The sequence below is a fragment of the Balaenoptera physalus genome (genome assembly GCF_965194825.1).
Source record: "Balaenoptera physalus genome assembly, chromosome: 4".
In the NCBI taxonomy this organism is placed as follows: domain Eukaryota; kingdom Metazoa; phylum Chordata; class Mammalia; order Artiodactyla; family Balaenopteridae; genus Balaenoptera; species Balaenoptera physalus.
The window spans coordinates 47754841-47772193 of record NC_138891.1 but is presented as its reverse complement, the minus strand read 5'-3'; the positions used below and the strand labels follow the sequence as shown (position 1 = coordinate 47772193).

The 17353-nt window shown below is 36.4% G+C and overlaps 1 protein-coding gene across 5 annotated transcripts in view; it reads left to right on the top strand.

The window, feature by feature from the left end:
- The first annotated feature begins 1772 nt into the window (after positions 1 to 1772).
- ZBBX (zinc finger B-box domain containing) overlaps positions 1773 to 17353 on the top strand; it is a 110036-nt gene continuing 94455 nt past the window's right edge. Inside the window, exons 1-5 of one of the 5 annotated variants that reach the window (XM_082458397.1) lie at positions 1773 to 1830; positions 2256 to 2415; positions 8915 to 9031; positions 13041 to 13154; positions 15586 to 15676. In XM_082458397.1, the coding sequence (XP_082314523.1) occupies positions 8964 to 9031; positions 13041 to 13154; positions 15586 to 15676 (273 nt within the window). In that variant the 5' untranslated portion in view covers positions 1773 to 1830; positions 2256 to 2415; positions 8915 to 8963. Of the gene's footprint in view, positions 1831 to 1859; positions 2416 to 8914; positions 9032 to 13040; positions 13155 to 15585; positions 15677 to 17353 lie in introns of those variants that run through there. The other 4 variants (XM_082458400.1, XM_082458398.1, XM_082458396.1 and 1 more) reach the window with 4 other exon arrangements.

The window sequence follows — 17353 nt, the reverse complement described above, 5'->3', positions numbered from 1 at the left end:
GCTTTGTTTTGCATAAGTATGCATAAACTCAGATATTTCCCTAAATATAAGTATGATCATGTCCATTTAAGGCTTCTGAAAAGTGCCAGAATAATTTATACAATATTTTTATGAGTTTAATTTTCTGTTGCGCCAGTCCATGCATTGTAAAAATTCTTTTCTGAAGTAAAAAAAGTGCGGTACAGAAGTGATCAGAGTTTTTATGCAGCATACTGCTATTGATTGAGTCAGAATTGAAGTTTGTTTACTGTTCCCGCTGTCTGGAATGTTCCTTGCTCTGACTGCCCCACGTCTTCCTTTACCCCTGCATTCAGAGACCTCTCTGACCATCTAACCTAAACTTGGGCTCAGTTATTTTCTATTTCTTGATCCTTATTCTTCAAAGCCCCTGACCTATAATTATATGTTTGTTTATTGTCTTTCTGCTGGCAGTAAAATATAAGATGGACAGCAGGAGGGGCTATGCTTTCTTCACTGCAGTATTTTCAGAACCTGGAACAGTGGACTCTCAATAAATATTTGTTGAATAAATGAATGAAGGGATGCATACTGGAAATACCATTCCTGATCATTCAAAGAGCACAGCTGTCTGAGAAACACAGTCTTGCACAAGAAACTTCTAGTAGTATTACACATCCACTTGAAAGTTGTCATTGTATTAGATTTAAAGGAAAGACTTGGTGAATTTATAGCATGAACAGTAAGATAACCACCATAGCCTCAAAACCACCATATTTTCCAAATATTTAGCACCTACTCTTGGCCTGGTTTAGTGTCAAAGACTTAACATACATTATTTCATTTACTCTTCCGTGTTACACCATGTGTGAACTAAACGTAACCTTACCTCATTTAACCAATTAAACTGGGTCTTACAGCTTACCCGAGGTCCCACAGTAGGTGAGTTGTGGCAGGTCTGCCTTCATTTCAAAGCCCAGTCATAACCACATGACTATCATTGTCTTTTCTTATCCATGCTGGTTATAATCTTATATAGCTGACTGCCAAGGGAAAATATTTGATGTGTTCTCAAATGAGTATTGGCAGGCACATTAATGTGGAAAGCAGTGGTGCAAGAGTTAGTGTCTTAACTATAATACTTGAGATTATTAGTCCAGTAACAAGATAGATTCAGTGTGGAGAAGCATAGAAATTTTTTTGACTGACTGACTGCAGAACCAACCAGACATCCTACTTGCAGCATATATAAAAACAGATTAAAAACTACAGCTTATTTAAGAAGCCAAAAATAAGTTCACCACAGGTGACACTCTGGAAAAGTTGGAGAAGTGTGAGTTGATATTCTCTCTCTCCCCCCTCTCTTTATCTCTCTCTCAACTCTTAAACTCACATACCCCCATGGGCCCTGTATTTGATACAAGGAAAAGAGAGTTCTAGGCTTGTCAAAGTCTTAGATTCTAGTCCTGACTTTGCCTATTGTGACCTTTGATGAGTGACTGAACAGTATGTACGTGGGAGTTCTGAACTACTTGGGTTAATTCTTCTTGCGTCTGCCATTTGCTAGCTTTGTAATTTTGGGTTGTTATTCAAACTTTCTGAAATATGGTAGGGGCTCAGTAAATGTTAGCCCAGTGTTACCCACTCCAGCACAAAGCTTCTGGCACCTGCCCTTTCCTTCTCTTCCTCTCCTCTCCCTCTTCCTACTTCTCTGCAGGGCTCCCTTGCTCCCTCTGCGGGCCGAGAGCCGCAGTACCAAGCCTTCTGGTTGCTATGGGTACCGAGGTAACGCGGTAACCAAGGAGACAAAGCGGAAGCTCCCGGCAGCTCGCTGCGGCGGGCGACGGTGACGCACACGTCTGGGGGCTCCAGGTGGGTCGGCTGGCTGCGGTGGCGGCGGGCCTCGCAGTCGGCGTAGCGGGCAGCGCGGCGGGTCTGGGTGGTGCGGGGAGCGGGCCGGAAGGCGGGAAAGGAGACGGGGCCCCAGGGGAGCTGGGGGCGCCGTCCCCGCGAGTGTTTGTTGAGCTCCTGCCTTGTGCCCGCCACAGTGCCAGGCGCTGCAGGAAGCGGCCTAGACTCCCGGAGTTGGGAGTCTTCTTTTTTTCCAAAGAAAAGACTTCCCAGCCCTTGATGCTAATGGAGACATGAACGAGGGTGAACCCTAAACAGTGAAACCTGGGCCTTCGTCACATCACTTGTACCCTTTCTGCAACCCAGCCTTTTCGAATGAAGTCTTTTTGAGTCTTATGTGAAAAATTTGGTGCCCTGACAAACCATTATCACACCTCCTTTTGTAGCCTTCTTTCTGCCTGGGCGGCCACATGCATACGCTTCATTCTAGAAGTCCACTCCTCCCTAAAGGTCACGGTGAGGGGCGCCAGATTCCTGAGAAATCTGAAGCTGTGGAAGTTTTTTCTTCTTCCTCCCATCAGCATTCGAGGAGCTTAGATATATTGTGTAAGTTCAGTTATGTATTTTTTATTTGTGGAGTTATCAAGACTCATTAAAAAAAAAATCCTATAAAGTTGATGCCTACCCAGGATTAAAAACTATGTAAACTGTATGCTTATGGAAGATGAGAAAACACACACAATGCACACACCTCCACTTCCCTCTAGCACCTTATCTTAGAGGCTACTAGAGGTCTGCCCTGACCTCCCATAATATTGCCAGCTGTATTACAAATTAATTATTTGAGAGAATCTCGGTCCTTTATTTCCTTCAAAACATTTAATACTTCCTATAATTATTTTATTTGCTTTTAATTTTTTTTCCTACTTCCTTCACCAGAGTGTAAGTTTAGTGAGGGTTAGTACTATACCTGTCTGGTTCACCTTGTTCCTCAGTGCTTAACCTGATACCTGGCACATGGAAAAAAGAAAACAAAAAGATTTGTTGAAGTGGGAAAGAGAGTGTGTTTGTTTTAAATTTGTTTTTCATGGAGTTGATTATACAGAAAATTCAAAGCAGTAGAAAAATATTAAATACTAAAACCTAGCACATTATTATTGACAGTACACTATGTGTAGACACTCTACTAATTGCTAGGGATTCAAAGATCAATGGTAGGACTACCCTCAAATATCTGGGATACTTGGGGAAATAACATCTATATAAGCAAAGCAGCAAAAATAACACAAGACAGAATATAGTAGCAAGTGAGTGTAATACACATTATGTCCTTAAAGGAGAGAAGCTCGTTTCTGATGGAAGAAACCTTCATGGTAGAGGTGGCCTTTGAACTGGGCACTGAATAGAATAAAACTCGGTGAGCCAAGAAGTGGAAAATAAAGCATAAGGCATAATGGATAATGGAGAATCTTAAGTACCAAGCTGAGTAGCTGGGTATTTTTTTTTAAATAAATTTATTTATTTATTTTTTGGCTGCGTTGGGTCTTCGTTGCTGTGCGCGGGCTTCCTCTAGCTGCGGTGAGCGGGGGCTACTCTTCATTGTGGTGCGCGGGCTTCTCGTTGTCGTGGCTTCTCTTGTTGCCGAGCATGGGCTCTAGGCGCGTAGGCTTCAGTAGTTGTGGCACGTGGGCTCAGTAGTTGTGGCTTGCAGGCTCTAGAGCGCAGGCTCAGTAGTTGTGGCACACGGGCTTAGTTGCTCCGTGGCATGTGGGATCCTCCTGGACCTGGGCTCGAACCTGTGTCCCTTGCATTGACAGGCAGATTCTTAACCACTGCGCCACCAGCGAAGCCCCTGGGTATTTTTTTTTTCCTGTGTTTAGGGGGAACTATTTAGAGGCAAAAAACAGAGCAATCTGACACTCAAAAGGGTTTCAATGGTGTTTAAATAAATTGCTGTAAAATTTAGAAAATAGTTTTGGTAAAACAGTTCTTACTCTAAATTTCCTTTTTATGGTAGGTTAAGAGTATGAAAGGGGGGGGGAGAATATGAATGATATGAATTAGTTATTTTAAGTATGTAGAACAATTTAGATTTTAAATCCTAAGAGGAGCTAACAGGACTGAGAATAAAATTGTAATATCTGGCTTTGTCACCAATCTTGGATGGGTGCCTTAATTTTCCCATGCCTAAAATATTCACAAGAGAGCACCTAGAATAACAGTAGATTGTATGAGAATGGATGGGAGAAATAAACTATAAATATATAAAAGGACTTAGGTTTCTAAAAGGTATGATTTATAAATTTAAAACTTGTATTTTTTATAATCATATAAAGTTTTTAGTTGATACAGAATAATAATTATATATTACTTTATTATTGTGCCTTTAAAACTTTGTTAAGCTCTAGAAGAGTTTCTTTAAGTCTGACCCAGAGGCTCATTATGTAAAAATAGATGAAATCAGGGCAGCTGTGGGTAAAGCAGAGCCTTGATGCTCCCCTCATTTACTTCTCAAGGTAGTTTCTAAGGCTGCCCCCTTCTCTAACCCAGAACTCTCTGAAGCCCTTTATAGGCCACGAATCAGAGACCTTTTGTTCAGTATTCTGCAAATTAGGGAGGGGGAGATCCCTACCTTTTTATACTGGATAAACTGAAGCTCAGAGACCCTCTAACACAAAGATCTTCTGAACTTAAACCCAGTATCTTTTAATATCACTTATCATTTTTATTTTATTTAAATCAATTTTTATTGAAATATAGTTCATTTACAATGTTGTGTTGGTTTCAGGTGTACAGCAAAGTAATTCAGTTATATATATATATATGTATATTCTTTTCCATTATAGGTTATTACAAGATATTGAGTATAGTTCCCTGTGCTATACAGTAGGTCCTTGTTGGTTATCTATTTTGTATATAGTAGTGTGTATATTTTAATCCCAAACTCCTAATTTATCCCTTCCCCCACCCTTTCCCCTTTGGTAACCGCAAGTTTGTTTTCAATGTCTGTGAGTCTATTTCTGTTTTGTAAATAAGTTCATTTGTATCATTTTTTTAGATTCCACATATAAGCGATATCATATGATATTTGTCTTTCTCTGACTTACTTCGCTTAGCATGATAATCTCTAGGTCGATCCATGTTGCTACAAATGGCCTTATTTCATTCTTTTTCAGGGCTGAGTAATATTCCATTGTTATTCTTCATGGAACTACTTATCATTTTTAGTTGGAAATTATCTTAAAAGGATATCTTGCCCCTTGATATTTAAAGCCAAACTTTTTCAGTTGTTCTCAAGGGAACTGGCACATAGAAGGTAAAAAGTGGGTGACTTGGGTACCATTTAGTGCCCTGAAGCAGTGTTTAATTATCAAATATTTTGGTTGGTTGAAAGATTGAATGCAGCCCGGATGTTAATCTCTGATTTACTTTCAGGGTCTGTGGTAGGAGAAAATGACATATATTTATTTAATAGGGCACTCAAGCATAAGATGTTATGCTAAGGACCATGTGTTTACAGTTCTTTCCTTAGATTAAAAAAAAAAATATATATATATACACACACACATATATATTTAAAATAAGGATCATATCAGGCAGAGAAACTGTTAAAATTCTTTTATTAATTTAACTATTTTTAATTAAATTCATTTTCATTTAACATTTCTTGCTTAGGCCTTTGATTTCTAAGTACTATGGTAAATACCCATCCCCAAAAGCTTGCTTATTAGACCCCTTGGAAGTCTGTGCTAAAGTAAAGCCCCTTGAAAGTTTGTGCTAAAGTAAAGAAAAATCCTTATTTATTGGCTTTTAAGTTCTCATTTCTAAGATGATCTGGGTTGTTAGGAGAATCAACTAACCTTAGATAAGTTTTCAGTTATATGAAAACAGTGGTTTCCCAAATATCCCATTCTGCCAATGGTGTGATGGTAAATTCTCTGAGCCTAGGGCAGCTCTTGAATACCTGGAGTTTCTAGATTTATAGAGCATAAATTCCTTGTTTCCATTCTGTCGTGGCAGGCCTTGATGCTTGGGTTGCTTTCCCAAAATGGGAACTTATGTAGAAGGATCATTCAAACCATCATGGGCAGTTCTGGGTCGTATTGTGTGTACGTGTCTGGGGAAGAACAAGCTTGGGGACAAAAATGATGCAGTCTAATAAATCAGGTAACTAGAAAAATTTCCAAATAACTACTGAACTTTTGGTATTCAATTATAAGAAAAAAATTATTGATCAAAGGACACATGGAATTATGAGGTTTGCATATCAGAGAGTATATCTGTATTTCCATGGTTCCATTAAGTGACTAAAGTTTTGTGCCTTGCTATTCTTCCTGCTGACATTGTTATATCCTTGCTGTCCCAAGAACGGTGACTAATTCTCTGTTGGTTTCAGGAAAGGAAACAGGCAGAAGAGCGTGACTCACAATTATAATCTTCCTTTTTTTCTTCATACAAGAAAATTGGCCTTTGTTTGTGGCTTGATAAAACATTTAATTGAGAAGAAACCTTACTAATTGCATTCAGTGACGTGAAATGCCCCCTGAATAAGACTATTTATTGGCTAAGTCACATTATCAGCAGAGCTATAAATCTGAATCATCTCATCCTAATGAAATTTACAGATTTTTCTTTCATTCATTTCAGTCCTTGTGTATCAGTTCAGCTTTATGCATAATGTACATACACATATAAAATTGTGTATCTCAATGCATAAATGAAGTTAAGGCAATTTAAGTTATTTTAATTAATCAGACATATTAACTTTGGGGATTCTTTTATTTTATTTTTTGATGATAATGGTAATGATAACATTATGGATCTTTTCACGAAAAACTTACCGACAGTAGATGAGTGTCCAGCAGTTGGATTTCCTGATTTAGATCAAAAAGAGATACATAGACTCTCTGTTACTCTATGTCCTAGAAGTTTTTAAAAGGTGTCTTTTGTAGTCTCTGATAGAAATGAGACAAAGATTTTACCTACAAAGAAGGGGTAGAAGCAAACCAAATTTTGTTTTTCATTCCTGTGGTATCTTTGGTTTTCTTTGACTCTGATTTTAGCTTTGAGAGACAGGACTTAGTGGTTGAGAAATGCGTCTGAGTTAGACATCTCTCCTAAGTACTTTCTTCTTTCAGAATGTCGCACGGTATTGTCTTTATTTGTGTGGTTTCCCCTTGATTGTGAGTCCTTTGAGGGAAGACACCATGTCTTATTTACCGTTGTGACTTCAGTACCCACAATAGGGCTCACAAAGGAGCAGCTAAATAACTGTTGATTGAAGGCACAAATATACTTTGTCCTATGATGCAGTCATTACATTACTTACAGTATAAAATTATTTTGTATAATTCCATTTTGGAATTCTCTTCAGAGAATAAATTGCCTTAGAATTTCCTCTAAGGAATTAAAAATCTACCCTTTCAGGCTAAATCTGATTTCTGGAGGTAGAGTAATTTGAAACTAGATTTGAGTGAACAAAGTAGTTGCTCCTGCTGGCCACCATCATTTTTAGTTTTGAATGAGGTATAGCAAAGTAGATTTGTGTGTTTGTTGGATATATGATGGACTCTGCAGACAGTCTCAAAAGAGGCATTCCAAAAATGTTTTGATCAGTGGTTGCATCACTGGAATTGTAAAATAATCTCCCAGAGATTCGATTCATTCGATAGTGTTGACCTTAATGTCACAGTAGACTTACACTTGATTACTCCTGTTCTGATGTCTTCTCTGCTTAAGTCTTTGAGCATACCTTCTAGGCTTATTTCCTGTTCTTCCTTCTAAAAGTTTCAGTGATTCTCATTAGCTACAGAACACATTCCAAATGCTTTAACTTGGGATTTAACGTCGCCCATTATTGGGCCTCAGCCTACATTTCCAAGTTTACACCTACTTTTCCCCCTCCATTCAAGAGCTGTTTTCTTCTAGCAGTGAGGAAAGTTCATCCCATCCATATCTTTATATATTAGCCCCCCTTCACCTTAAAGCCCCACTTTAAATGCTAGCCAGCTTGAATTCTCTTCTTTTGCTCCCCTCTTATATCTGTAAGTTTTATAGCCTTTGTGATTCCTACCTTGTTTTATGGCTTTTATATATAGGTCTTATATGCCCTATTTGACTCTACACTGTTTGAGCCCAGAGAACAGATCTCCTTGGGCCTTGACTCCTTCGTGTCTCTCAGTACAGTGCTGTGCATATAGCAGAGCCTTAATAAATATTTATAGCGGTTATGAGCACATGGGAGCACATATATAAAATGACGGTATCAAATGGTTTGGGCATTTATGACTATGGACTCTATTATATTGCCTCATATTTAAGAGTGTTTGGAATTTGGAAATTTTTATTCATATAAAAATCTAATAGTTGTGCATGTGATTCAGCAGTTCAGCATTACAGAGTAAATTATTGTAGAACCGTGGGTAATTGGGATACTCAGGAAATAGGGTGTTCTGAATAATTTAATTTTCTGGCTAACTTGGAGTTAGGCAAAAAATCTTTTTTGTTTCATTTCTTGTTGAAAAATTCTTTCTAAATATGCTAATTTTTGATCTTAGGCAAAGAGCATCATTAAATTTTTCTTTGATAAATGAGGCTACTAGAATGCCTTTGGGCAATTATTGCATACCTTAATTCTCATTTTACATTACCGTATATGTAAAAAAAAAGGTTTTCGAGTTTGGATTGTGTTTCTAAGGTTCTTTTCACTACCTACCTAGCTTTGGATATTATTTTTGGCTGGGAACAAATACCTGATATATATTGTTATAATCTTAATCATAGAAAGAGCCAGAATATGTGCTCTATTTGTCTTAAGGAATTCATTCTTCACTTTCAGTTTCCACAGTCTTTTGCTATATAATTATTGGTAAAATTTTAGTTCCATCAGATATGTTATAGTTATAACTATATTAGCATATAAATATTTGTATAACATAATATATTTATCATTTATAATAATTTCTTGTTGTTTTACCATTGATTCGATCTTTTCCCTCATAATGTTTTCTTGTTTAAAAATTTTCCTGAGTTATATGTATTTTCAAATTTGTAACGTTAACCACTTTATGTTGACATAATTCTTTTGCCTTTGTTACTTTTTCAGAAGTTTTCGCAAATCACAATAATTTTTAGACAATACTAAGACAGTAATCATGAACACCAAAGATTTTGTGGTTCTTCCATGGGGAAAACCTGGAAATTCTGTAAAGCTAAAATATAAGTAAGTGCATATGTGTTTATTACTTAAATAGAATAGTTGCTAAAGTTTCTGTATTTTATAATTTAAAGTATTCTTTTCCTATGAGGCTGTTTAGAGTTGAAATAAAATTTTGTGAATTCTCATCTCCATTTTCTTCACATTGCTCTATTTTAAGAGAGTAGGTTTGAAATATAAATCTATAATGGGTTAAAAATGAGGAGTAAAAATACTTATGCCACAAGAATCTATGTGAATTGGGTTCATCAACTATTGAAGCAATACAACAGAAAGTTACAAATATTTTTGTAACACTTATACAAAATTAGAAAAGAATCACCCTGAAGAAACTGAAGGAAATTGAAATTTAAGGAGACTGTTAAAGTGAGAGACCTTTAAACAAGGAATAGAAATCACTAACTACCCTTGCACTTTGCATCGTTAAAGGACTTTATGTTGAATTCACCTTTCCCAGGACGGGTACCTTCTGTCCTAGATTGCCTTGGAGATGCATTTGGCCTGAGTCAAGCAATTCTGGGTATCCGAGAAATTTCAGGACATGGTAGGTGTACCAGAAGGTTCAATATACCATTTCCCTTTGAGATCATCTAGAGTCACTGGGAATTCCCAAGGCCTTCCTCTCAAATATGATTCAGGGCCAGCCATCATGGGTTGGGGACGGACTGTCAATGTTTAATTTTAGTTTCTGAGTTCCCTGATCCAGATAAATAGTCCTGTGGTTACTCAGTGTCTTCAGAGCTTTCCTAATTCTCCCTTTACTTTTGAGATACTGTGTGGAAAAGAATTTTGTCAACTAGAAAAAGTTATATGGCATTATCATTATTAGGTTTACTAGTTTTTGGTAAGGAGGGGAGCTATCCAATCGCTAGTATTACCAATTTTACTTTTTTAATGCAAAAAGAGAACGGGCAATGCATTTTGGTGATACGTTTTAAGTCTGTGTGTATATACCTATAAACATTCATCCAACAAACATTTGTTAAGTACACATAGTGTATACACTGTGCTAAGGAACAATGGATACAAAAGAAGAAAGTCACAATCTTTGCCCTCAGGTAGCTTGTGGAGGATGGGAATAAGTAAAATTACATTTACAAAGTAGTGTGAAACATGGTGTGATATTAAAGCACAGGTAGCTATGAGAACATGGCCCAAACTGCTAGGCCAGGGGTGCGGAGGTCTCCAAGCTTTGCCTGAAAGATGCAGTTAGTTGGGTAGTTACTGGGTGAAACTTGTTCAAGGGCGCACAGACACATAGTCTGGCGACTTTCAGACATATCCAGTTCACTAAGATTAATAGAACAAAATTGGTGAGAACAGCAATTCATGTAGCTAATAAATTAACTTGTATGCCACACTAAGGAGTTTGGGATTTATCTTGGAGATGAGGGGGAATCACTGTTCCCTGGCCTGCATGTCTCCCTGGTCCACCCATGAACCACAACCCAGAGAAACTAGGGCGGGAACACCCATTCTATGGTAATTGCTCTGGAGTTTCTTTTCTTGCCCTTTCCTTGTTCCACGTCTTTCTTATTTGACATTGTCTCAACAATTGTCTTAATGTTGTCTTACGTTTTGGTGCTCTCCAATTCCTCTCTACTCTTTTGCAGCCTCCACACCATTTCTGTGGGCTGTTTCTGCCTCTTGGATTTGTTGTGTTGACACGGTCCCTGTGGGATCAACTTTAGTTGCCCTTCTGGCTCTGTGTCTAAGGCTGTCTCCAGGAAGAATCTTTTATTTTGTTCCAGACCCACGGAATTGCACCATCAACTTGACCACTTGGTCAGTAGGCCAGTTGCTTTTTTTCAGTCGCACCCCCTTCCTCTACCATAGTGGGGACTTTCAAAACGTCAAAAGTTTTGTAAGCAAACAAGTGACACAATCACATGTGTGCTTTTGAACTCTTCCTCTGGAGGCCATGTGGAAAGTGTTGTGGGCCACTGAGTCTTTGGGCCACTAATCCTGAACTGTGTCCCCAGCCCACCCCAGAGTGAATTAGTTCAGGAAGTGGCATCACTGGCTTCCTGGTTGCTCCTGGGATTATCTCAGGTTCCTTCCTTGTCCCTTCCTTGGTCAGTCACCTACTTCTGGTCAGTCTCCAAGTCCAGTTAATTCTATTTTCTTATATTTCTCAAATGTTCCCATTTTTCTTTCCACCGTCTCCGTCCTGTCAGACCAGCACAGTGTCTCTGTTATTAGGATTACTGAGATAGTCTCCTAACTGGCTGCCTTGCTCTCAGCCTTACACCCTCTGATTAATATTCCATGATACAGCCAGAGTGATCTTTCTAAAGTGCAAGTATTATCAAGTCTCAATTCTCTTAAAACCTTTTAAAAATTCTTGTTGCTCATAGAATACAAATCCCAATTCCTCATCATGGCCTACACAGCTCTTCATAATCTGGCCACTGTCCACCTCAGCAGTTCCATTTCTTGCCACTCTCCCCGTCCTGCACTCAATGCCTGGGCACATGGAACTTCTAGTTCCTGGACCCACACATCACTCTTTTCTACTGGTACCCACACTTTTCTTTCTTCCTGGAACACTGCTCTCACCACCTCCCTTTGACTGGCTAAGTCCTTTCATCCCTTGGGACTCAGCTTAGTCTTCACGTCCACCAAGAACTGTTCCTACGGCCCCAGGGGCTGGGTATGTGCCCTTTCTGTGTGCTCAGGTATCTCCCTGTACTTCTCCAATGAAAACAAAATTATACTATACTTCAATTACCTTCACGCTTGTCTACGTTCCTTTCTATAATGGAAGCTCCATTAGGTCTCACATCCTATCACTTACGACAGTGCTTGTTTGTAGTGGGGGCTGAATTACTCCTTGTGGAACAGATATAATGAAAATAATGCCTGTCTCTCTCAATATCTTCACCAGCTTCTCTGAACGCTCTAGACAGTTTTCGCCTCCTCTCACTTTCCATATATCTTCCTGGACTGTCCACTTGGGGACATATCTTTGGCCCGCTTGCTCTTTGGTGCATTGCTCACCACCTCTCAATTATTTCTCTCTCTTATCTTCATTATTCTTATTTTGGTTCCTTGCCATGGCACACATACCCAAGTAGCCCACACTACTTGATTATAATAAGATACTAATGAAATAACGAAGGAAGAGATTTAAACTCATGATAGAGAATGAAAGCTAGAGAACTAGGTTGGTTTACTTCTATGAAAGAGAGACTCAGTGACTAATGCTGACAAGGGACCAGAATTGTAGAATGAAGAAAATAGCTTGTGTCAAAAGCTTGATGAACTTCAGATATTATTACGAAAGCTCTTGTACAGGAATCTGTAAGGGGGCTCTGCTCTGTCCTCAGAAAGTTTTCTTCTTGTTGCTTTCCTTCAATGGAAACAATAGGTGGTGCTTGGCTCAGTTCCCATTTATCCCTTTGATGGCTCCTGTTCCAAAACCCTTGATAGGTGTTTTCTTCCTAATAGGCTCCAAGCAGGCCCTTCTCTCTCTCTCTCTCTTTCTCTTTTTGTATTATACATACATGGCATAAAGGTAGAAATTTATCGAAGTTTTCCAAAATGATTAATTTAGCAAAAATGTGTATTCTGCCCATACAGAATAGTTATATTAAACACTATGATTCAAAGTATGAATACTTGAATCCTTCAAAATTAGAAAATAAAAAATTAGAAAATAATTTTTATTTTATTTTCTATTTGTGTGTCATGGATATTTGTACATATATAAAGACATAGCTCATGTATAACGTGAATTATGATTTGAGACCTCTAACAATGTAATAAAACAAAAGTTTAAGATTTGAAACGATACCTTGCTTCAGGAGAATATTAATTAAAAGCAAATGCTAACTTTAGAAACCATATTTCAAAGACTACAAAGGAAGTATTTAAAATAGTTTTTCACATATTTATTATTCATAATTTTAATTAAGGGCAAACCATGATATAAACTTATTTTGCCTTTTTTTTTCTTTTTGGGGGGTTTGTTTGTTTACCCCAAATGAACATTTTGCATTTAAATCTTATTCAGAAATGCTCAAGAACTGAGAATGGAGAAAGTACAGTTAGAGTTGGAGAACCAAGAGATGGAAAAGAAACTACAAGAATTCCAAGCAACAAGGGGCAAAGAAAAGGATGAAAAAGGGTGGGTGACATTTTTAGGGGATTTTAGAGGAATGAAATGAATTTTATTATAAACTGAAGTCCTTATGTCAAGAACTATTTTATATATTATTGTCATTCCAATGACTATCTGTCCTGAATGAATCATTTCTGGCTTTTCCTGATGAACAAGCAGTATTAAATTTCCCCTCCTTTTTCTATTTGTGTCCCTTTCCTCTGAACCTTATTTGGTCTTACATGTTCTTATTTCTTTTCTTACATTCCTCTTCTGAACCAGTTATAGTCTGGAATGTTGAGGACAGCAATGCAGAACTTGCCCTTTGCTCCCATAAAATTGCCATCAATAGCAGATTGCCAGTTTATGTGTAGGGCATTTTTATTTATTAAAAGACTTTTGGGGGGCAGGGGTTAACATGCACATAGAGAAGAATCATTCAGACCCTCACGTATGTTTGAAATATTTTTAGCAAATGTGCTTTAGCTGAAATTTTAGACTTCTCTAATATTATGCTTGCATATCTGTACTAATTTTACCGAGCATTTTGCTTTGTTGTAAAAATAATACATAAATATAATTAAAATCAAGTATAACTGATAGTTATATAATGAAAATTATCTCTTCTTCACTTTAGGCTAACTCCCAGCCCATTTTGTAGTACCACTTTTAACAATTAAAATGTTTCTTCCCACAAATGTCTTTGTACAAGCCTATGTATATATGTGTTTGAATGTGTGTGTGTGTGTCTGTGTGTGTGTGTCTGTGTGTAGGTTTGTATCTGACATGTCTTTTACATTTTTAAAATGAGTTCATCTATAAAAGTCTGTGGATGGATTCACATTCTACTTTTCTACTTGATATATCTTAGTGCTCTTGCCACGTCAGTGCACAGCAATCTCATTCTTTTAGTGGCTGCATAGTATTTCTTTGTGTGGCTATAATAGCATTTATTTTTCAGATCTTTATTAAGTTTTCAGTATTTTGTGATTATATATGCTGCCATGAATATGCTTCTACATATATTTTTGCTTACATATATAAGAGTACCTATGGAATAAATTCCCACCCATGTAATTTTAGGTCAAAGTATATGGCAGTTTACATTTTGGTAGACATTGGAGAATTTCTTTCAAATAGGCTTCAAAAGTGTATAACTTTCTCCTACAGAGAATGAGTGGGCGTATTTCATATGCTTTTGGTGGTACTAAATATTACCAGACTTTTTGTGTATTAAATTTGCTTTTGTTTAGTATTCAAAATGATGATTATCAAATATCTATGAAGTACCTTCTAAACCATTAAAGAAAATTCAAAGGTTTATTATAGTTTTAGTAGTGTTTATCTTTAGAGATTAACTCTTTGAAAAAGTATTCATGAGCTGTACACACAACCTTTCTAATAACCAGAGTATTGGTTTAATCAAAGTCATCTCAATGTAGTACATCCCAGGTGACAAAGTTTATTCTGTATCTTGCTGCTCTTATCCTAATGATCCAATGGCCAGTTCTCTTTTTTTACTGTGGTTTTTTTGGTTTTTCCTTTTTTTTCTTATTTTTTTAAACCTTCACTAATTTGGATTTAGTTTGGGCTTCTCAGTGGATCATGAATATATCTGTGAATCAGAGTTCCTGAAATCAGCCCCCAAGAGTAAGTTTTCATTAGTTGAGGAACCTTTTCTAGATGTTTTCAAAAATGTTCTAAAGCTTGACTAGGTTTTCAGAATAGTTAAATGCTTTTCTAAGGTCACACAGATAGTAAATGTCACAGCCAGAATGAGAACCTGCCAGTTACTGGTCAGGAAGATGGAAAGTCTGGTTTTCCAATCTTGGTTTTATGATTTATTATTTCTGTGGCTTTGGGCAAGTTTTTCTCTCATTATTGTTTAAAATGGGAATTGGCCTCCCTGCTCTGCTGACTTCAAAAGATTTTGTGAGGCTCAAATAAAAGTGCTTTGAAAACTGTAAAACGAAACAGTTTGCCTTCTTTGCAAGCTCTGTTACCTTTTGCTGTGGGAGCTAATTTGAAGTCTTAATAAGGAATTCATCACATAGTAGATCTGCTGAATTTTGGGGGGTCTTGTTTTGCTTCCTTTTTCTCTTTACATTTGTGAACGCTTAGCTTTTAAAACTGCATGACAATCTGTAAAATTTCCTATAAATCAGTAAAGCTATCTTTAGTCATTGTAAATGTCTAAAAAAATGAAATTCTTTATCTGTGTTTGGACATTTCACTTTTATTCATTTCTTCTCAAAAGTTCCAAATATAATAGAGCTATATTTTAGAATTACTGAGGATACTGTGGCATTATTGATATTTCATTTTTATTTTGTGGTGGTCTGTTAAATGTTAACAACTGAATTTCCATTTTCTGAAACAGGGGAAATATATTTGTTTTCATTAAAAGGAGAAATATATTTAGTAATTACATTTTGTCTTCTGTTCATATATATTGAAGGTCAAGTGGATGTCACTGGAAATCTGGACAAGTGGGCAGATTGGGTAATCAATCATGCATGATGTCACAAAATAAAGGAAATGTTATTAAGGTAAGAAAATACCATTTGATTCTTAGGCAGTTTGCTGAGAAGATATAAATTATTTTTTCAGATCTTGCATTCCCTTCCATACTTAAGAACCTTCTATTCTTGTTTTAACAACTTTGCATGTTATTGGATTTCGATTATATTTTATGGGCTAATATGCAACTTTCACTATTCAGATATGTTTTTGTTTTTCATCTGAAAGTTGATTTTTAAAAATTCATCTTCAGGTGAATTTTCTAAACTGAATTTTTCCATTCAGTTCAGTTCTGGTTTTAAGTACGTGAAATAGAACTATGTAGTTCTATATTAAGGTGAAAGTAAAATTATTTGATATAACAAAGGACAGACTTTTTTCTGCCTTTTTATTATATCACATTTATTTAATGTATTTATGTTCTGCTTGAATAATAATTATTCATAAACTGTTGATTCCATATGTGAAGATACCCAAGGGAAAATGCTTTAAAATTTCCCAGCTATAGAATTGCTTTATCTTTACTGTGTATTGTAAAATATAACATTACATAATATTTAAGGTTAAAGGCAAATGAGTGTCCTTATGTAAAGAAAACTGTTTTGCTTCTGGATTCTTTAGTACAAAATCTGTGACTTTGTAAGTTTTAACTTATATAGCTTTTTCTTTTTTATATACCTATCATTAAACTTTCATTGGGTCAATTGGCATCTACAGACATCTTGGCACTTCTAACCTTTTTGGCTTAGAAAAGGCATTTTATTCTTTAGTGTTATTCTCTTACTGAGACATGTTTCTTTAATTTTTGTATTAAAAGTTTTATAATCCACTTTGCATTTTTCATTATCTTTCTGAGACAGTGTTCCATACTTTAGATGTTGTTATAAATATAATATATTAAAAGTGCTGACTCTTTGTGATTATTGATTTATTTATTCAATAGCATTTATTAAGTGCCTTCTTTGTCTTATAGTGAATTATCCTTGTTCTCAAGGATATCCTTACCTAATGTAAAAGATGATACACATATGAAAATATTTATAAGAAAAATCACTGTGTAATTTTTGCCATGTAGTGTATGAATCATTTGTGTTTGGGAAATAATAGTTTAGCTCTACAAATATTTGAGCGTGTACTAGATATATTTGTAAGGAAAAGTGATGAATAAGTCATAATGCCTATTCCCATAAACCTCATAATTGAGGATGAAAGCATGGGGGGTTGGGGAGTTACAGAAGGTGGGAGTAGAAATAAGATTGGGCAGGAGGGTAGGAGGCCTGAATACCAGACTCAGGAGTGTTGACTTTTTCACTGGGTGAATAGAATTCCCTGACAACTTTGAAGCAGGAGAGTAGCAAGTTTAAGATAATGATGTATGATGGTTGATCTTGTTAATATCCAGTGTATTTGAAGTTTATGTAAGTAGAGTATAGAGCAAATGATATTCAAACTCTTTCGATCATGTACCACAGCAATAAAAATAGATTTTAAGAATGGACTTTCTATCTATGAACTTTTAATTTACTTATAAATATAATTTATTTATATACATACTAATTTACTAATATGTCATGTTTATTGTAAAACAAAATATGGAAATTAATCAAAGATGATGTAAACATGAATAGATGCTTCTTTTCTTCTCTTTGATCTTTTCCTGAGCTCCCTCAGGCATGCATACATGCTACTTTGGAGACCACTGATAC